The sequence below is a fragment of the Calonectris borealis genome, chromosome 18 (genome assembly GCF_964195595.1).
Source record: "Calonectris borealis chromosome 18, bCalBor7.hap1.2, whole genome shotgun sequence".
Taxonomy (NCBI): Eukaryota; Metazoa; Chordata; class Aves; order Procellariiformes; family Procellariidae; genus Calonectris; species Calonectris borealis.
The window spans coordinates 10,969,212-10,990,552 of record NC_134329.1 but is presented as its reverse complement, the minus strand read 5'-3'; the positions used below and the strand labels follow the sequence as shown (position 1 = coordinate 10,990,552).

Below are 21,341 nucleotides of genomic sequence, written 5' to 3'. Positions count from 1 at the left end.
GCAGCTAACATGGCATTTCTTTCCTTTGTCAGATGCACATTATGTTGTGTCAACTTTGTATGACTTTACAGAAAAGGAAATTAATTCTTAGCATCAAGGGGACAGTCTCACTTATGCTCTAACAACAGCTTATTTGCTGGTGAACCTAATCTGGAAAAAAACCCATCATGAACTCTCAGCAACACATCAACAACAAAGTACACTTCACAATGAGGACCACATAAGGACGGGAGAAATGGCCGGGTGGTGCTACATTTCAGACATTAGCTAGAGATTCTGTGAATATTCTTTGCATGTGATGTATTTTCTAGTAAAATTATTGTATCCAATAAGCCTGTTATGATTTCTTCATCCTCACCTTCTTTAACTGAAGTGTAAATGGCAAATGATATTTATGCCATTTACCAACTTAATACACACAAAACCCTCTTAACTACGAAGTAAATGAAGTTAAAGCCTGAGAATTTTCTGTCTGAAGGAAGAGATGGCACTCCAGCTATGGAGGTTACAGGACAGTTTCAAAGCAATCTTTTTTTCTCACAGACATAAAAATAAATATACTGACTAATGACAAATGCCAGAACAAAACTGTGCATAACGTTGAATCTTCCTCTCCCAGCAAAAGGAAATCAGCTACTATTAAATATTTAGCTGGTCAGACCTGGTGCGCCGCTGCAGAATAGTTAAGTTTATACCCCATTCCAAAACGATGGAGCATTTCAATCCCTTTAAGTAATGATTAAGTTACGATGTGCTCCAGTTGCCGTCACATGGAGAGGGAATAGCTCTTTCCTATTATATGTCAAAGTCCTATAGTTCACTGTCCAAGCCCCACCTAAGATTCCCAACAGATAACTTTGTCTTTATGTTTCTCAGCTTATACTGAAAACTAAGTGACTTATGATTATTGGAATAACATTTAAAATTGATGTCTCAGTTCCCTATCCCCCTACCACAAGACAGAGTTCATGAAGTATACAGGTTCCCCGCAAAGGAGACCATCTTGTTTACTTGGGCTAGACACAACCATTGGTTGAAATATTTAATCCAACAATTCTAAACTTTGTACAACAGCTGAAATATGTGTAATTAACTCAAAAACCTTTGAAGTAAAATTTAACTTCAATAACATGGGACTAGTTCACTGACACTGCTATTGCATAATGTGAGCATTTGGTTCTTTTGGCGGGTACTAGCCAGTAAGCCACAGGAATCGGCTCTTTGATAGGAGATGGCTACCTTCTTCTCTGACCTGGTGAGTATCTGGTCACTTTTTCTCAGGGCTCTGGCTTATAAATGACAAAGCTAACATAATACTAAAGATCCAGATTCCTTAAAGATCATAAGCTATTTTGGGACAGAGACCATCTTTCTCTTCTGCATTTAAACATCACCAAGAACAATGGGGCCATGAAAATCATGTTGCATGGTCTTTTCCATTCAACAAGATAAAACAAAATAAAATAAAGACAAGATAAAATAAAATAAAAACTAACAAAAGTCCTGGCAATTCCACCACTGACAATGCTACTGTATTTTTGTCTTCCGAATAACTGAAAACAATACTAATTATTAAGCACGCTAATTGCTTCCCAAAGTAATGAATAGATTAACTGTACTGCAAAAGGCTAAGAAATTCATGACATAAGCTTTAAAATAAATTACTTTCCTCATTTCATCCAAAGATAATTAATATTAACCTTCAAGAGTTTCCATAGTCTTAAACAGGGAAGAATTGATAAGTATTTCTTGCTCCATTTCTCAACTGCCAGGAAGAAGCTATTTTGCTTTCCTTTTTAGGTATTAAAATTGTTAATTTGTAAGTCTATTGCAAAAAAAAGGAAGAGTGAGAAGGTGAGTTCTTAATTTGTTTGAATGCCAATTACCAAATCCATTGAATTTGAGACAGGATTTTTAAGGAAATTTAGAGTCTTCTGGTCCATAGCTTCTTGGTTCTTGACATGTGATAACTTGGGAAATCCAGCTGGGGACTAATTAAGTAACAAGCTCTTGAAAGATGGACCTAAGAACTATAAAAGGGAGCGTTCTTCTAAGTATATCCCAGTCCAGCATTAGTCACACTTGCATTGCTTTGTTCCTGCCTGATTGCATTTTCTACCAGCTTCTCTTCATCCAGGCACTGATCTCCAAAGAGCTGTGAGCTCATGAAGTTCATATCTGACATGAAAAGAACACAGAGCACATGTCCTCTATACAGAGGTGGTGTTATTGTCTTGGTTTGTGATGTGCTGAATAGAAAGGGAGAGGCAGTAAAACCCCAAAGGACCCTGAACAGATCCTGATGGGCCTAAAATGACAATTGTCCTAGGTTTGGTCTGCTAGGTACAGTCTAAGCTGTTTGAGGATAGCTCCATCTAGCTTTGCAGGCACTTGGAAACAGGACAGATGAGCAGTGGTATCACATACCTCAAAAAGGCCTGAGTAGTTACATGTTCTGTTTTTCCTTATTTACAGTTAAAATTATTTCATTCATCAAAACAGCCAGCGTATCTCAATCCCTAATCCTTGACCAAGGAAATTATAGACAGACAGTATCTCCCTTACCTGGAAGATGCCAAGCCCTTCAATATGCAAGCACATACTTTCATGGTTAAATAAGTAGAAAAAAATAAAATATTGAGAAAGGAGAAATGATACCCCAAATCAAAGTCAGGAAGATTTTTGTTTTAATGCAATTACAGGGGCTATTACAAATTATTATCTTTGTTGTCCATGATTTTCTGAAAAAGTTGAATATTAAAAGAATCTTTTCTTTATTATGCTTAAAGATATGACACAGAAATGAAAGCAGGGAGTACAATAAAATGTTGTTGATTTTTAATGCTGTACTTTTGTGGCATAACATTATGGTTTCATGTACATAGGTTACTGCAGATTGCAGACAAGGAAACCAACTTCCTCTTCCCCACATCCAGGACTGACACCTTTATCCAGCCAACCTGTCAGATATTGCAGGCATACAGTGAGAACTGTACTATCCAGAACATCTTTTAAAACTCCTCCTTCTTGCAGGCAAAGAGGTGGATTATCACTCTTACATAGCACTTAGTCTTGCTATGGCACTGTGGCTGATGATTGTACTTTGGCAGCAGGTTAGAGGGATTTTGGAAAAATGTTTAAATCCAAGAGGATTTGAAGTGGACAATGCAGGTTTCCAGAGAGGAAGGACAAGTATGGCCACAAAGACTCTGGCCCTGCACAAAGCTAGATTAATGAGAAGCTGATGGAGCATTTTATTTTTGCTTTGCAGGTTCAGTTTCGGGGACTATTTCAAATGATCTTAGTGCTGGGAATTGGCGGTAGTTTCCCATATGGATTCCACATTTCTGTCATCAACTATCCTTCTGTAGTAAGTAGCCATCTCCCTGAGGTTGAAAACACAAAATGTAGAGCCTGAGCTCGCCATTCCCCCATAAATTTCAAATTTACTGAGCATTCAGCTGATATATCTATGTCTTTTCTTTAGTAAGAGTAACATCAAATGTTTAGAGCACTTTTTCTCCTTTAAAGAACAGGATGGTATTTTCTGTTTTAAATAAATTGTTACCACATACTATAAAAGCCTCCAAAGGAAGGCAGAAAATGTGCTTTTAGCATGCTTCCTCAGGAAGCTTACTGACTGATACCAAACTTGAAGATTTTGCAATGTGATCTCAGCTAACTTGTTTTATTAAGAAAGTTAGTCTCAAAAGAAGTCTAATATTAGAATCACAAGCTAGATCTGAAGTACAACAGCCAAATAATAATAATAATAAGGGATCTTATATGCATTGTTCAGTCAAATCTCATTTTATTTTTCAGCACATCAGGAAGTTTATTAATGAAACCTGGATAGAGCGACATGGCTCTCCCCTCCATCCTGAGACAACCATGCTGTTATGGTCCTTCATTGTGTCTGTTTATGGGATAGGAGGATTCCTGGGGAGCCTCTGCTGTGGCTACCTGACCACAAAATATAGGAAGTAAGTGTTTCTTGTAACAGCTCAATAGTCAGAAAGTACAGGGAAATACCAAGGTGAACAAATAAACCTCTTCTTGGTTGAAGCAGTCCGATTGAAGACTAAACTGATTTGGCTTGCTTGCCACCTCTTTCAAGTAGCAAGCAGTCTTTTATCTTGTTTATCTGCTCTCCCCAGTGAACTATATGTCTGTAAAGGATGCATTCATCATCACATCACCAGATCAGTGCCTCTGGGAGCAGCAGGATAGTGTATCTGCCTCGTGTTCTCTTCAAGATCTCCTATGACTCTCATAAAGATCTCCCAAGCTCTACAAACCCCCAAAAAGGAGCTGTGTATCTTGTGTTGTAACACATTATATGCAGTTACTCTAACCACCTGAAAACCACTGTGTGGAAGATATCCTTAAGTGTCAAAGAAGAGCCAGATTTCCATTTAAATACACTCATTCTGGGGTGATGACCTTATATTAAATATTCAGATCTGATCTAATGAAAATGTGAACAGAATAGAAAAAAAATAAATTGCCTGTAACTACGCCGTAAAGATACAATCAGCACCAAACAAATTATCCAAGAGACATCTCTGTTCTTGGCAATCCATTTTACTGAAAGTCAGTTCCAAACTATCTTTCCCACTGGATGGAGAAAGGATTCCTCACCCGTCTGGTCTGTTCTCAGTGCCTTGTGTGTAACACCACTAATTTCATTTGCAGAGAAATTGGCAAACTTATCTACTTGGTGTGACCCACTTAAAGATCTGCTCCACAACCCACTGATCCAGAGGCCCCTCATATGGGTCTCAACAAACCATCTTAGCCTGCCTGCAATTGTGTTCTTTCCTATCAGGTAAGTGCCCCCAAGAAATTTCTTGTGGGACACTGCCTCATCCCACACTCAGAGGGTCTCCCAAGACTGGAAACAAGATCACACACATCTCCCATGAGTTATTTAACACCTAATAATCTAATTGCTGAATCACAGCCTTCTAAATAGAGGATCTCTGTGAATCCTTAATGTGCGCAAGAGGACTCTTGTCTAGCAAGCATCACGGCAAAACAACTGAATGCGAAAGACTTGGATTTGATCCTGAGACATCAGGGTTGTGAACATAGCAGCCCACGATTCACACGGAGTGTCTTTTGAAATACGCCTCTAAAAACTCTTTCTGCCATCTCAGTTCACATCCATTTAGCCAAGAGTGTCTTTAATACGAGCCATTCTAGAGTGGGAGCCATGGACTCAGATTATTTCTGGGGAACAACATGACATTTTATGAGGAGTTCTAGCCATTTAAAAATCTTGGGCCAGTTCTTTGAGCTCTTTCCCCGCTTGTATTGTGGAAATGCTGATGAAGTGTTCCAACTGTTTAAATTCTAAGCTAAGAAATATTAGTGAATTCAAATCTAAAGGATCCCGAAATTTCAAAGAATCACTTTGACTATCCAAAGTCAAAATTATTTCAGCCATTCCTCAAAACAGCAGGAATTGCTGTACCATGCTTCCTGTCACAGCAAGATTAGTCAAAAGAGTACAAGATGTTCTCTTTTCACATTAAATTCTCATGCACTTTTTTTTTCAGAAAAAAGTGCCAGATGTGCACCAACCTGATCATGCTGGTAGCTGCACTTTTCATGGCCTTCAGTAAAACAGCCAAATCCTTCGAGATGATTCTGGTCGGACGCTTTCTCTATGGTATTGGTACAGGTATGTGCTCATGCCACTGTGGAGAGCAAGCATCCTTGCTGTCCCAGGATTGCCTCTACAGGTATTGCCATTCTTGGAGAATGATTTTTAAAGCAAATATACTAGACACTTAATAAAAGTGAACGACATCATCCCTTTTGCAAAAAATGTTAATCCAAATACCAGAGTGAATGGAAACAATATAAGAGACGATGGAGTCAGAAACTTAAAGCTTTTCTCAGTATTTTAACAGTCATTTATCCTCTTCTATGTTAAAGGTTTTTCTCTCAATATACATCCTCAGTATGTGGGAGAGATTTCACCCAAGAAGCTGCGTGGATTTACCAACTCCACAGTTGCTGTTTTTCTGACATTGGGAAAACTCACAGGACAGGTTATTGGACTACGGTAAATACTCCAATCTTTCTATCAGGTTACACTAAAAGTAGTAGAAATCTTTCTATAACCTTACCCTCTCACGTAGTCAGTGACTGAGAAACCCTCTCATCTTCCCCAAAACAGGCCTTAGCTTAGGACAGAAGAAAAGGTTTGATCATATTTGAGGCAAACATATAGTTTTAAATATAGGAGAAATAAAAATTAATTACTTATAATCTGATTTCTTCTTATTTCCACATCCTTTCTTCTGGGCGACTTCCCCTTCAAAATTTACTATGCTTACATAAAAAGTCTTAGCAAGATGTTTTGGTCCTGTGGTCAAACAGTGGTCAAATCAGTTTCATCAGCTCTCTAGACATTATATTGGATCCTAATGATATTTAGAGAGTTTTTCAAAATGCCAAATAATTTCTTTAAAATTGTCAGAAATAAAAATAGCCAAATTTGTGAAATTTGCTGAATTATCAATTCAGGTGTTTGCTCCACTGCACCCTTGAATGGAATTTGAGCAATCCTCATCACTCAGAAAAACTTTCTGAACATTCATTCCTTTATTTCAACATGATTTTGTTTCACATACACTTTCCAGGGAGATTTTAGGAAGCGAAGCTTTGTGGCCATGGTTGTTAGCATCTAGTGGACTGTCAGCATTGATTCAACTGGTTACCCTCCCATTTTTCCCTGATTCACCATCCTACCTCCTGATACAGAAGGGTAATGAGGAAGCCTGCAGGAAAGGTAGAGTGTCTACTTTCCTCACTTACTTCACTTCATTTGATATGTTAGAGTAACAGCCCCTGTAGAAGACAAGAAAACAGGGCAGAGCTGTGCAGCACAGTGCAGTGCCATAGAGTAATAGCAGAGGCAGTTCTAAATAAAACAGTTGAGGTACCTACGACAATACATCTGTATTAACCTGGAGCCTCACTCAGTCTAATTTAATCAGTTAAGACAAGAAAGATAGATATATATTAGTATGTCTAACATTTCCCACTTTGGTGGGAACTACTTTATTTCGTTAAAGGAAATAGGCAGTTCATTTTTTATTAAATAAAATGTACTTAAATGTTTATTTTGTTTACAATTAAGTCAACTCAACATTAGAAAGATAAGCCATACTGACAAAGAGAGAAACAAAATTCTTCCGTTTGACTACTGCCCCAGACCCAACCAGATAACAGAAGCAGACAGCACCAACACCACCACCTATGCCAATGGACAGGCAGACTAAAGGGTTTAATGTAACCACTCGTGATGGAGCGATACTGGTAGAATAATCCACTCCCTTCTTTCTCCCCAACAGCCATCAGGAAGCTCTGGGGGGAAGGAGACCATCAAGCAGAAATTGATGACATTATGAAGGAGAAGGTTGCAATGGCAAGCACAAAAACCTTGCGTGTCCTCGAAGTAATAAAAGAGCGATCTTTGCGCTGGCAACTTTACATTTTGATGACTGTCATGACCACCTTGCAGCTCTGTGGAATCAATGCAGTTGAGTGCTTTCTTTATCCCCAGAATAAGAGACAGCACTAGGCAGGTGTTGCGAGTGAGTGCTTTAGAGGCCACTTAAAGAATCACCATCAAAGGTATTAGCAGAAAGTGATTTTAACAGTGATTTATAAAAGTGCAACTTAAGAGAGTTCGATGGCAAGGTTCACTCTACTGCTTACTACAGGGATGAAACATATAAGGAAAAATCATGTTATGTCTAAGGGTTTATATCTAAGGGATTATATGTGTTTAGCAGCAGTCTAGGGTTCATTCACAGTTTTAGCAGCACTTAATCATTAACTAATTATTAACAAATTTTAGCAGCACTTAATCATTAACTAATTTAACATTTACGAAGTGAGCGTTAATAGAGTCTACTACAGTCACAACAGTGACTTAATTACAGATTATGCTTACTATTAGTTGACACACACAGACAGAAATATATGCATATAAATGTACAAAAAGTACCTGTTAAAAATTCCCCTCGAGTTCGGTGAAGAAATATTCACGTAAAATGTCTCAGCATTTCTCAACGGGTGAGGGTTGAGCCTCAAGAAGTGAAGAGTTTCACCCCAGGTCCCGTCAGATGATGGGCCTCCGAATATTGTTGGCTCAAGACGTTGCAAGCTCTGAGAGGCATCCCACTCAGAGGGAGATACAGGGTGCAGCCCGCTGCGGTTCCGGAGAGCTCACAGGGTCTCACTTAGGACCACCGTTCATAGGTTCGCAAGATGATTGGCTTTAGTCATCCATAAATTTCCATCCTGGCCACAGTCCCAGGTGGTAATTATTAAAAATTCTCAAGGTTTCAGTGTTGTTCTGCTTGACACCTGGGCCAGGCAATAGGAGTACATTTCCAGCCTCAGCTATGCAGAGTTTCTGATACAGTCAAGGAGCGCTCAACCGCCAGACTCAGTAGACCAAGGCCGAGGTTTCATGGGAATTTCTGAGATCAACAAATGGCCTAGGAGGGGGGCGAAAATTCACCACCACAGCAGGTTACAAACCCCTCTAAGTTACTGGCTGTTACAGCAGCTTAGAATTGCATCACAATTGCAACACTTTTTTTCACAGGTGCATTTCCTCTCTGCATTTTTCAGATATACTTCTATTCTTTTGAAGTATTCCACACAGCCAAGTTTGAAGAATACCTTATCCCATACGTGTCCCTGGGAGTTGGGTTGTGTGAATGCTTATCCTCTATACTGTGTGTAAGTCTTTTCAGACTTGAGTTTGAAGGAAAAATTTAATGAGGTCAACAATTGTACTTTTCCTTACTTGTAACTAGGCTCGAGGAAGATTTGCATAACCTAAGACATCTTCCTGCTTTTGCAAAGCCACATGCAGCATAAAAGGCAGCTATTTTCCCAAATTATTTGCACAACTGCATGTCTTTAGACTTACTTTTATTCTGCAAAATAATTTCCTGATGTTCTGGATTAGATGTGTGTATGTATGTGTGCACAATTCGATATATACCAGCAAGAAAGGGAACTGTCTAACAACAGCCTAGGGTTGACTAATAAATACAGCTTCATTAATCTTTGAAGAAGCTAATAAAATTCATTAGGAATTAAGAGATTCTCAAATGACATTGATTTCTGACTATTATTCAGATAAGTCTTCTGAGAAGAACACATGGAGAGGAGAGGAATTATTTCATTTGAGAACTGGGATTTATGACCCATGTTTCCTGCTTTTCAGAGCACCCTTATAGACCGATTTGGGAGGAAGGTGCTGCTATGGGGAGGATACACGCTGATGTGTTCTGTGCTAGCGCTCCTTACCATGACCCTGTCACTGCAGGTAAAGAGGCAGCAGCTGGCTACTTATCCAGCATCAGCCCACCTTTCTGATCTTGCCTCACAGGATATATACAAAAGCTTGAGTCAGTGGCAGAAAATACAGAGCTCTGCTGCTTCTGTCATGTGTCTAATGGTTTGATATCACTGGTTTCTCACTTTTAGCATCAGTTTTTCTGGATGCACTACTTCAGTGTTATCTTGATCTTCCTATTCGTTATCTTCTATGGAATTGGACCATGTGAGTACATCAATGGCAATGCTGGGAGGAAATTTTGTATCATATTGGTTGGTGACACAACTGGCAGAGGAAGAACAGTCTAGTCCCATGGTAAAAAGTTCTGGAAATTAAGGAGGAAAGGGCAGATACGTACAAGTGGGAGACAGGAAAAGGATACCGTTACCTCAAATTTTATTGCTGATCACAGGATCTAAATAATTTAAAATACAGTATCATCTTCTCCAGAGGGTTTGAGACAGAAATTTCAGAACAATTTTTAAAATACTCAGCTGAAAACAGAATTCTAGTCATTGCCAGGTACATCATAGTAATCATACCCTTCATTAATTTAGTGAGTTAAGGCTGGTATGCCTACCAACATGCTTCATGTGGAACTGACCACAGGAGCCAAAACGGGAGTTGGTTTTATAAATTGCTGCGCTAATAATGGCTACCAGTGCACTATGGAACTGCACAGATCCACTGGCATCAGAAAAAGGATTCCAGTATGTACGAAAGAAACTGAAATTAACAGCTGAAATCCTAATTTAACAGCTGTAGTCCCTTTCTGGAATCAAGGTCTTTCACCATAGCAGAGGCCACCAGCCAGCAGGCCACCTATTCTGCCTGTCTGCCATTTTCTACCAGTGCCCTTGTGAAGATCTTCGTCAGGAGCAAGGAAACAAGTATACCTGGTTTGTGTTTTGCCTTTCTTTTTCAGCTGGAGCCACTATATCTATCATGGTTGAAATCTTCAGCCAGTCATTCAGACCATCAGCCTTTCTGATTGTTGGCTGCATCAACTGGATGGGACTGTTTGTACTTGGGATGATTTTTCCATTGATTGTTGTAAGTGACTTTAACAGGATCCCTCCCTCCAGGTTAATCCACTTCTGAATGCTGACAGGGAGCAAAATAATAGCAATAAATTGCAATGGCATGCAAAGCTTAGAGCTCTGTCCAAACACCAAACCTGCTCAGGAATCCCCCAGGCCTGTCAGAGGAGCAGCAATTGGACTCAGGTCAAATGCGGCTGGTGGAAACTCCTAGTTTGATACCCATCCTGGTTTGCGTATTGAGCACACCTTTGAATTTTAGTTACTAAGACACAGACTTGCACCCAAGGGCAGGGAAATAGAAATGAGATTCTTATTTTCCTTAAAGTGTCTCCCATTTCTGCTTGCAGGATAACCTTGGACCCTTCTGCTTCCTTATCTTTTTGGGAATCCTGGCTTTATCAGCAATTTTCATCTACCTGTACCTCCCTGAGACAAAGGGAAAGTCAATCATGGAAATAAAAGCAGAGTTCAACAAGCTGAATTTTGGAAAAAAAGAAACCTCAGCCACTGAAAATCACTTTCCTAAGGAACAGTTGTTCTGCACCAAACTCTAAAAGTTCAGAGCAGAAATTTGCATCTCTTAGAAAAGACAGGAAACAATGTTGCAATAGAACTAAAAAGGAAACATTAAAAACAGACTGCAAGCTCTTCTGTGTCTCATTCCTTTTTTCTTTTTTTTAATATAGATATGAAATTCATTATGCTAGAGTTTTATTTCTTTCTGTTATCTAAATATTTTCACAGGAAATTTCACCACTCAGTTTTAAGATCTACTAGATACAACGAGATTTTTTCTAAAAAAACCCCAACCTTTTATGCTACTCAACCTTACGAAGTTTTAAAATATTTTGTTAACAGTCCACAGGGCCCAAATCCTGCTACAAGAACATATATACACGCTCTGCTCAGAGCCCTGGACCCACAACCCTGGGCCTCAGTTGGTCTCTCTTGTTCCCAGGAGTCCTGTCCAATGCCACAGATACCTGAACAGTTTGTTATTGAGCTTTCCGAAACAACACCTCACTAGCTCTAAGCATCTCAGAATCAGGAAGCTGCTGACAAATAGTTCAGAGAAGAGTATCAGAAATATGAAGGGACAGTGAAATAATTTAAGAAGACAAACCAAGCGAAGAAAGGATTAAGAAGGCTAAATGGTCATCAGTCATGAGGCTGGGGAAACACAGAAGGCTAAAATATTTGCCTAGCAGGCTGTTAGAGGAAAAGCTAGATATGTGGTTTAGGGTGACCGGAGCAGATATGGGTTCAAAATTTAGCACAGTAAATTAGGAAAAAAGGTTCCAGCCATGGTAACAAGAAAAAAATATTGAAAGTGAAATTGTACTGTGCCACGGTACTTCTGGACATGTAATGGAAATCTCAGTGGAGAATATCCTAGTAACTCTAGGCAGGGAGAAGAATCTGCCAAACAGAGTTATTATTGTATGCAAAAGAAGTAAAATGGCTCCTATAAAATAACACACACTCCCAAGAGCATCTGTGGTGTCTAAGGATCTGATTTTCAACCTGGTACATAAGCTTCTGGGAATTACATCAGATGTTTTCAGAGAAGAAAGAGTTTGTTTTGGAAATGTTTTTCTTGTTATGTAAGCAAGCTGCGAATAACTAGTGATTATTGTACCCAGCAGAAAAAATAGGTTGTGAGGTTCATTGGAAATACAGTCTAAGTTTTTCCAAGAGACCACTAACAACTATAGTTTGATTTATGACTAAATGCTTTGGATCATGCCACCTGCTTTCAACTAATCACTGAAGAAAAAATTCATCAATATTACAAACAGCAGTTCCTCTCCTTACGGATGGAGCTGTCACTTGAGTTTGTTTTTAATGTTTTGACATAGGAAACATGCCCTGAAAACTCTATTTGTTCAAACAGACTTTATTTCTGGATTTTTTTTCAGGTTTTTCATTATTTTCAGAATGCTTTGGATACAGGAGATGCAATCCATGAACATGGGCTATAGATAAACACTGGCACATAGTAATTAATCTCCTGACTTTTTATTTGCTGGCTTTTTACAGCCAAGGTGCTACAGGGAAGGAACTGACTTAAAATCAACATACACGACACAATCAACTTGAGCATGTTTGTATGGAGGTTTTCACCATTTAAAAGTATTTGTTTAAATTACACTGTGGCAGTACAAGCATTTAGCACAAGCTATAGAAAGCTCTCCCTCTTTTCCGCAGGCTGGGGAATGGAGTGAGTAGAAAAGCCCTTAACTCACAGAAACTACTGGACGTAACATGGAGAGATTAACAAACTCCATTTATTTTATCCCCATCAGCATTTTCAACCTGCTTTCCCCACACACATCTCACTGCACACACTGCTTACCAAATGCCATATGACCCCTCTAAATCACTTCTCTCATGTAAGACTCTACTAGGTAGCAAAGAGAACTGATCCCAGCTCTGCCATTCTGGATAAAACACGCTCATTTTAGAAAGCCTGTGGATTTCCTATGTGTCAGGAGATCCTGTTGACTGTGATGGGACTATTTGCGCAACAAAGGAGCAAGTTGAAAACAAGCACTGTGTGCTCACCGCAGTGGAAAATCAAGATCCTGATTGTAAGGCATCTTTGTCATGACTTAGTCACAGTTCAGGGAAGGTGTCCACAACATGTGCTACTGGGGTTTTTCTCTTATGATCTATTCCACAGAAAGAGTTCCAGATCTCACAATTGAGGCATTCATCTAAATTTTTTAAATAATTGCATAATTTGCATAAAGAGGCACATTATAACTCTCCCACTTTCAAACAGTCCCTGAAACACTTGCTTTTTCACTGGTTTTTACGATCAGGCTATATCCAAATATGAAGTGTCATTTTGGATGCTTTGATTTCCAGAGCGCAAAAACCCAGCTTTCCCTCCTAGAAAAGCTGTACATTGACTATCTGCATTAGCAGCCAGCAGCCTGCAGATGGCACATGCAGCCTCCTCTCTCCCGAGGCACTCCCACGCCGCCAGGTGCACCTGAGGAAGGTACCGCTGACTATTTAAAGGCTCCTGAGGTGCTTACTAGCATAGTGGGGTAAGCCATCTTGCAGGTGGGTTAGAAGCAAAACTGTGAACAAGGTGAGCTGAAAGAAAACGCTCTCGTGATCCAAAGATGCCTAAGTTCATTGTTAACACAAATATAAGCAAGGATAAAGTTCCAGACTCTTTCACGGGTGAGCTTACCCAGCAGTTATCAAAAGCAATGGGCAAACCAGCACAGGTAAGTCCAGATGCTCAAATATTTTCTTTTAGTCAGTTGTGCCTATGCGATGATCTATTTCTCAGTGATAGCCTCTGTAAACTAATATATCTAATGACTCACCAGTATTTGGAGTCTTCTCTCTGTACTTGTTTGCTGTAACTTAGTTCTTTTGAGGTCTTGAAACAAAGTATTTAAGCTAGCTTTGTATAGGATGGTAGTCCATGTAGGTCTCATGTAAATCAAGACACTGGATGTGTGTGGGTATGTATATGCAGGTATCTCTGTGAACACCTTTCAGGAATCTAGCTGACTGAAAGCAAGCCTCATCCTCTAACTTCCTTGCAGAGTCCTGCTGAATACGTGTTTGTTATCTGCCACCAAATTGCTTGTAGCCTAGTGGTTACAGCTGAAGGAAAAAAATAAGGTATTCAGCTTGCTTGGACATCTAGCAAAAATACCCATGCAATGTCCTGGTACTTGTAGTCAAAACATCAGAGTAAAATCTGTTAGGTGGTTTCATTACCAAACTGAGGGATTTTTACCTACCAAAACCCATGGCAATATGCTACTGAGGTGAAGTACTGAAATACTGTCATTAAGGGTCTTATAAGGCTTTTATTTTCTTAATTAATCCTGAAAGGTCACTAGTTACTATCAGTTATTTACTGAAGACTGTTGATGAATATGAAAAACAAAGTGAAAGCTTCTCTATAGAGCTGTAAGCTTTATAACATGAGCTACTCCTCAGTTGCTGTAGCAGCAGTAACTTAAGTGAATCCGCTATAGATCTTTAGCAGCTTTGTGAAATACCCTTTCTATATATTCACTAGCAAATGAATGTTTTCAGAAAATGTTTCTTATTTTACTTTGGGAGTGATGTTTGAAACCCTAGAAAGAATGAAGTTCTGGTGCCTCAGAAAGTATTCTGAGGGCTCACCAGCAAACCTTTCTCTGCCCACTGGAACACCTGAAGTTCTTGAGCAGATCTTTGCTCTCCATGGAAATAAAGGTCTCTGAAATGGTAGTCACCTCAGATTACTTAAAATGGCAACAGAGATCTCTGAACCCCTTTGCAATTGTTTGATAACTGCCACAGGTGGAAGTGTCCTGAGAAGGAAAGAAGGGGGAAAAATGGACCCAAAATTAAAAACCAAGTGGGATAACTGAAAATATTAGAACAAACTTTAGCATGTCTTAAAAATGGTAACAAGAAAATGGTGAGCAGCTGGCATGGTTTTGTCAAAATCAGGAACATTTTAAACAGTCCCACAGTAGTGTCTTACGCTCAGATCTAGTCAACACTTCCAGTAATGATTCAGTAGACTGAGATGTGCAGATGACAATAGCTTGTATGTACAGGAGACAGTAAGAATTCAAGAAGATAGTACGAGATATCTTCTCAAGACAAGAAGCTTTCTTTCAACAGCTGATTAATAAGTCAAACTGCACAAAAGACAAAGAATAATTCATTAAAGAGGAAAGGATTTTGGGAGTTGTTATGGGTTACAACATGAATAAGAGTTAAGACAATGCTTGGGAGCAGGGGAATTTCACTTCTGTTGTGGACAAGGTAGAAGTAAGCCTCAGCAGGAGTACTCCATCTAGTCTCAGGCCCTTTACTTTGAGAGAGAGGTAGGCAGATTAGAGATGCACCAAAGGAAAAATGCTGAAGAAATACGATAATGGAAGGATCAACAGACGTTCTGGCTCTTCTAGGAGAGAAGGCTGAAGAGAGAGGCTGTTATGGAAGAGATGGGAACGCTTTTTTTTCTTCCTCAGTGGCATAAGGCAGGAAGCCAGCTTAACTTGCAGCAAGATTTCAGCTAGTTCTTGGAGGAAAATTTTAAAAGTTTCTGTGACTTCCAGTCAGATTCTGTATTGGACTTGCACCATGTATCCCACCAGTGGTGGAATGGTTAATAATATTGATATTTCTTCGACCAATTAGAAATTCTCAGTTCAGCACTGATAATTAGAGTATTTCTATTTGTTGTTGTATGGCTGTAGACTTTAAAAGACAGTTGTATGTGTTTGGATGTTCTCATCAAATTGATTTGATGTCGAGTTAAAAAGCCAGTTGACCTGGAGAAGCCTGGTTCTACTATGTCTCTTCCAGACAAATTGTTTGATGTCTGATAAAGGGGCCCCTCTTTCTCTAGGGACAGTAATGGAGCTCTATGCAATCAACCACTCACTAAATATGTAGAAGATCAATCTTTCTCAAATTTGACCAAAGTTAGTTATCTCAGGTAATAGTCAGAAGCATGTTTTAGGCTTATATAAGCCCCGTCTCCACAGAAAGCAGGCTTAACTGTAAATGGGAGTAAGATGATAATTTTTTTTTCCCAACACATGCAGTAATATAATGAAATTCTTACATAAAACTGATGTGTTCTATCTCCCTTCAAAAAACATTTTTTTATCAGTCTAGCAAACAAGTACTTGCTGTTGGGGGGGTGAGGGTATCAGCTGGTGGTTCTTGCATAACAACTTCTGAATATAAAGCTAGGGGCCAGGGCTGGGATGCAGCTGGAACAGGTTTGTGCAGCAGTGTGGAAGGGATATGTGATGGGACTTAAAAATATACAGGGAACAACAAAGAGATTTTTTGAAGAGGACATGCAAGCTCTTCGTGACAAAGGCGGCAATAGGAAAGGGAGAGTCTTTTAGTTATAACACAGAAAGAAGGAAAGGATTAGGGTGGTCTGGAATGCAGAGCTTTCCTCTTGCAGGAAATGGTACCATTTGAAAAAAATACTGATTTTTAAATCAAATAGGGTTTTTTCTACTGAAAAAAACTGTTTCAAGCATTTTCAAACTGCTCTAAGAAGAAAATAATGCTGATTAACACTTCAGTTGTTCTGTTTTTTTTAAGCAACAATCTGCTTCCAGGGTAGATGTTAAAGGCATATATGTACCTACAACTGGCATAAAGTTGAGAGCACAGGGTGTCCACCCAGGGGAGAACAGGGCTAAGCAAGTGGTACCTCAGCAGGATCTCCTTGGCTTATCCTGTACTGCTGTGGTCTGATGCATCTTGCACCCAAACAACCTGTAAATGATGACCAAGGCTAATTATCCAGACACCTCCTGGTACTCTGGCTAGCTTGTTTTGCCAAGAGGGTTAATTGCTGCTGAGTTCCAATGATGCGCTGCTAATAAAAGTGGGTAAGAACAGAAGCCAGATGGATGCCAAAGGAACTGATCCCTGAATTCCCCTATGTGTGGATCTGACACTGTGTATCAGCAGCAGGGAAAATTGCAGGCTGGTCATTAATATTAACATAGATATTTTCTTCCATTTTTCCTGCTATCAAGAACAAAAGTAGGATTAAGCTGTGTTTTGTTTAATGAGGGGTATGTTGATTTAGACCTCTGCTGTGTCAGTTCACATTTACCTCAGCAGGGAAGACTGCAGCAGGAGCCAGTGAGGTGCAAAATCTCTCTGGAACGTAGGGTGGCAGCAATGCAGTTGCACACCCCCCCACTTGCACCCAGCCTTCCCGCACAGGCAGGGAGAACCTGGTGGCTTGGAGGAGGTTCTGGAGATTTTGCAGGTCACTGAGCTCTTGGAGCACCTGAACTTTCTACCTAAAATTCAAAGTCAGTAAAGATGATACTGCAGGGTTCTCTTTCCAACAGTGTACCCAGGCTGAGCATCCAGAACCCATCTTTCAGTAGGTAATTAGGACACTGGGGTTAAAGGTTGCAAGACAGCAGGCAGGGAAAGATCTTTGCGACATGGTAACTTAAGAACAAGAGTGAAACTATTTGCATTTTAGTAAGTGGTGAAAAGCATCTCTTGAGTGCCTGGGACTGCTTTTTTTTTTTTTTAAATTTTATGTGCTGCTAGTACCTTTAGTTAAGAACACAGCCATTCTGCAATAGATGAAAGAATTGTGATGGCAGTGCCTGTTCCCAAATGGTATGTCATGGGAATGTGGTTCTATTTCATACCTTCTCATCTTTGTGACTTGCAGGAAAATACTTAGGAAGTCTGGAAGTGCAATGAAGTACATGCAGGAGAATTTCAAAAGCATAACTGATAGGCATGCACCTATTTTCACTGCAGTTTAGGTACACACATACCTTCCTGGGTTTTCAAAACTTTTCCTAACATGGCAAAGGAAAATAACATTCCTTTCTCCTTCTTCCAACAGTATCTAGCAATACAGATCTCTTCCGACCAGCTGATGTCCTTTGGTGGCTCCACAGACCCCTGTGCTATGTGCTTTCTCTACAGCATTGGCAAAATAGGGGAGCAGGAGAACAAGGTCTACTCCAAATTGCTTTGTGACCTGCTGAACAAACATTTGAAAATACCATCTGACAGGTGAGCTCATACAGCAACTTGTCTGACATGACTTTCCACAGACTGTTAAAACTATTAATCCCAGACTTGTCCTTTGCTGTTCTGTTAACATTCTGCTTGAAGAGGCTAAATGCCAAGTCAATAGAGCAACTCTCCAATTAAAAATAGGAAGGGAGCAATTGCATGAGATACAATGCCAATACCCAGAAGCTGTAAAATATCTCTCAGTTAAAATGATGGAGGCTCAGGCACTGCATGTACCCGCAGATCTCATACATGCAAAAGCCCAGGTAGAGACACAATAACCTGATGTTATTAAATTGATAACTTGAGTAACATGTACCAACACTTCCCTACTGCCTGTGGGGTACAAGTGGAGATCTAAAAGCATTTCTAGTCCTTTTCCTGACGGTACACCAATCTGCTCCAGAAATGACAGTAAATAAAACACAGCATCCTGAGATCTCCTTAAAACAAGAAGTAGAAAAACTCCAGGAACTCCAAAATGCAAGTAGACAAGGCATTAATGGGGAGGGGAGGGGTTGGAATATGCAACACTCAAACATGCCTGCCAGAACTTGCAAAAGGAAATGTGTGACTTGCTGAGATGCAGTGCAGGCCTGAGAAGTGTAAAGCCCTGCAGGACAGTCTACAGCATGTCCTGCTGCAGGAACACCCTGGCTGGCCTGCAGCGCTCTGCTCTCAGCAGCTAACAGTGTTTGTCTTCCCTTTCAGAATCTATGTCAGCTTCTTTGAGATCAGTGCTGGCAACGTAGGCTGGAACAACACCACCTTTGCTTGAGGTGCCCTCGGGTGGCAACAGCTTATTCCTGAACCCTCACCGCGGTTTTTGAACACTGCAGTTCTAGTCATGTTACCTGTGTTTGGCACAAATGTAAAAGTCAGTGGTGCCTTAGTTGCTGCTACCCAGTGCTGTTTTAACATCTTGTCTGCTGCTTAATAAAAGTAAAAATCCAGCAGGACCCTTATGACAGACTCTCTTGTTATTCTGGAAAGGCCTGTGGTTGAGATGGAAGGTGCTTTCTCGAAATATTCTTAATAAAGCTTTTCTTTTTTTAAAAAACCTTAGTCTTTCATGTGAAGATGAACACTCCATTTGGATATGCCTTTGCCCTGTTCATGCTCAACAGCCTGGCCATATTTAAATAGAACTATCTTGACCTGATTTCAAAACACATTTAAGTCAATACATGTGGCTATCAAAGTGGCATATGGCCCTCCCTTCAAAAGTAGGAAAGACAGGATTGCCTCTTATTTAAAAGGGATGGATGGCAGACCAGGTCCTCCTTAGATCTTAACACTACATGGATCTCTAGCTGCTTAGTAGAAAAATTCGTGTTGCAAGAGTCTCCCAGGGCTTGGGCTAGGCAGAGGGAATAAGTGCAAAAACCCACTCTTCACTGTTCTGGCCTCCCCTTTTCATCCATTGAACAATTTGCAGTGACAGTGAAGATTAGAGCACCACTCAGAGCGAGGCAGAGGCACAGTGAGCCATTCCCAGAGGCCAAAGTAATGAATTAATTACAAAAGGAAAATTTCCATATAAATACTTATTATTCAGCCCTGGGTCAAATAAGAGCATTTGCTTCCAAAGTAAAATAGAAAGATTGAGTACAGATCTGTTTCCTGAATCTCTGAAATTAGGTGTATCGTGATTTTTTTCTTCTGGAAGAACAAACCCACCTCACCCCTCTTCTGAGCTCTATTGTGAAGATCCCATTTCGTCCTTATCATAGCTTTGTTTTGCAGCCACGGTCTTTAAATACAAGCCTGTACCTCAACCTGCAAAAATGCTTTGTTGAGATAACAGATGAAAGCTGCTTTGGTGAATCAAAGCAGCACAGCCAATGAAGCAACATGCTACTTAGCATCTAAGTACAGTATATCTTATTAAATATTTTTCATTCCACTTAATGCTTTGCAGAGCTGCCCAAGGAAGGAAGACATGGCACAGGTAGGTAGTCTTTTGACAGAATTGCTTGTGAAGAATGGCTATGAAGCCCACAAACACAGCAGGACTGCCCATGGGGAGGTAGTTTCCTTCTCCAGAAATCAATCTGCCTTCTTCATAGAGCCACCTGCTCAAAGAATGCTGCCTCTGCCTGTTCTTGCAGCCACAGCACCAGCATTCTCTGATGTTCTCCTGGCTCCTCCTCCCTGGTCCAGTTGCTCTGTGTCCAGGTTTTGACTGTGATGCAGGTGGGTATGTACAACTGCAACCTGTGAATGCCCCAGCCCTGCTATTTGCAGGAAAGCCTTCAGCCTGCCCCACGTATCTTCTGAAGCCTTTCTATGCTACATGCTTTCAGACTTACTCTTGGAGCATCCAAACCCCGAAATCTGTGTTCCTAAGGTACCTCATGGCACAGGTACAATTATAATCACCTCTACTTGCTAAGAATCCTTGTACTCTCTAATAGGGAATATAAAAGCTTTCTTTGCCTCTGTCTTTGGCACATCATTAGAATGCTCTTTGGTATACTTCTGTAGAATATTTTACCTTTCAGTTTTTTGCTCTTAGACACATTTCTTCATTGGTCTTATTTTAATCACAAGCAATTGTGTTTTAAAACAGATGCTGTGCATCCAGAAAATGTATTATGAATGCATGAGTGTGGAGCACTCACGTGAGGGAGGGGTGCATACATACACACTGGTATTTGGTTAACTTCTAAAAATGCATCTTTAGAAGCTATGAAAATGTATGCACTGCTTCCTTAGTCAAGGGGGCAAAAAAGAATGAAATTGTGGATGTCTTTCCATTGTGTGGCAGCAGGGCCAGGGGCAGGCCCAGGCACTTTGGGCCTGGCAGGCCACAGAGCAAGCACACCGGTGGTGACACTGTTCTCAAGTTTTTTTCCCTGCACTGCCAGAATTCCCACCCTACTTCCATGCAACAACTCTGGGAAGCAGGAAGGTGGGAGGAATAAGTGGCACTACGCAATGGCAGGGAGCTTACGATTTTAGTTCTTAATAGTACTATTAATCCTAAACAAAGTAAGTGCTTCAGTCCTGCCAGTTTTCAGCGTTATAGCCTGTGCCACTCCAAAGTATTCCTATGCAATACCATCCCTTATTCTTCATTCAGGGCTATGTGTGTTCACATGTGTAACATGTATGTATGGTCAAGCTTTCTAGCAGCAGCAGTGCTGTGACTTTGTTAAAAATTAACACGTGCTTGATTCTTGTGTGTAAAATGTCTGAGTGGAGCAGGCTCTGGACCTGATCCTCTTTACCCTTCCATGAGTCATTTCAAGCAGAGAGCTACGCTGCAGCCACGGCAGTGTAAGAGGCAGGGTGCGGAGTCATGCTCTCTGCAGCCTACGTGCATCACGTCACACAGCCCAGCAGAAGGCTCGTCTCTC

The 21,341-nt window shown here is 40.3% G+C and overlaps 2 protein-coding genes across 2 annotated transcripts; both read left to right on the top strand.

Moving 5' to 3' along the window:
* The first annotated feature begins 1,213 nt into the window (after positions 1 to 1,213).
* Positions 1,214 to 10,973, top strand: LOC142090280 (solute carrier family 2, facilitated glucose transporter member 11-like). Its single transcript, XM_075167922.1, has 12 exons — positions 1,214 to 1,255; positions 3,272 to 3,370; positions 3,823 to 3,983; positions 5,562 to 5,686; positions 5,944 to 6,073; positions 6,654 to 6,802; positions 7,368 to 7,555; positions 8,659 to 8,769; positions 9,263 to 9,364; positions 9,526 to 9,601; positions 10,302 to 10,429; positions 10,767 to 10,973. Exons 1-12 carry the CDS (start codon positions 1,232 to 1,234, stop codon positions 10,971 to 10,973), a joined length of 1,500 nt encoding a protein of 499 aa, XP_075024023.1. The 5' UTR covers positions 1,214 to 1,231.
* Positions 10,974 to 13,553: 2,580 nt separating this feature from the next.
* On the top strand, positions 13,554 to 18,757 carry LOC142089968 (macrophage migration inhibitory factor-like). Its single transcript, XM_075167106.1, has 3 exons — positions 13,554 to 13,661; positions 17,804 to 17,976; positions 18,691 to 18,757. The coding sequence occupies exons 1-3, from the start codon at positions 13,554 to 13,556 to the stop codon at positions 18,755 to 18,757; spliced, it is 348 nt and encodes a 115-aa protein (XP_075023207.1).
* Positions 18,758 to 21,341: the final 2,584 nt, after the last annotated feature.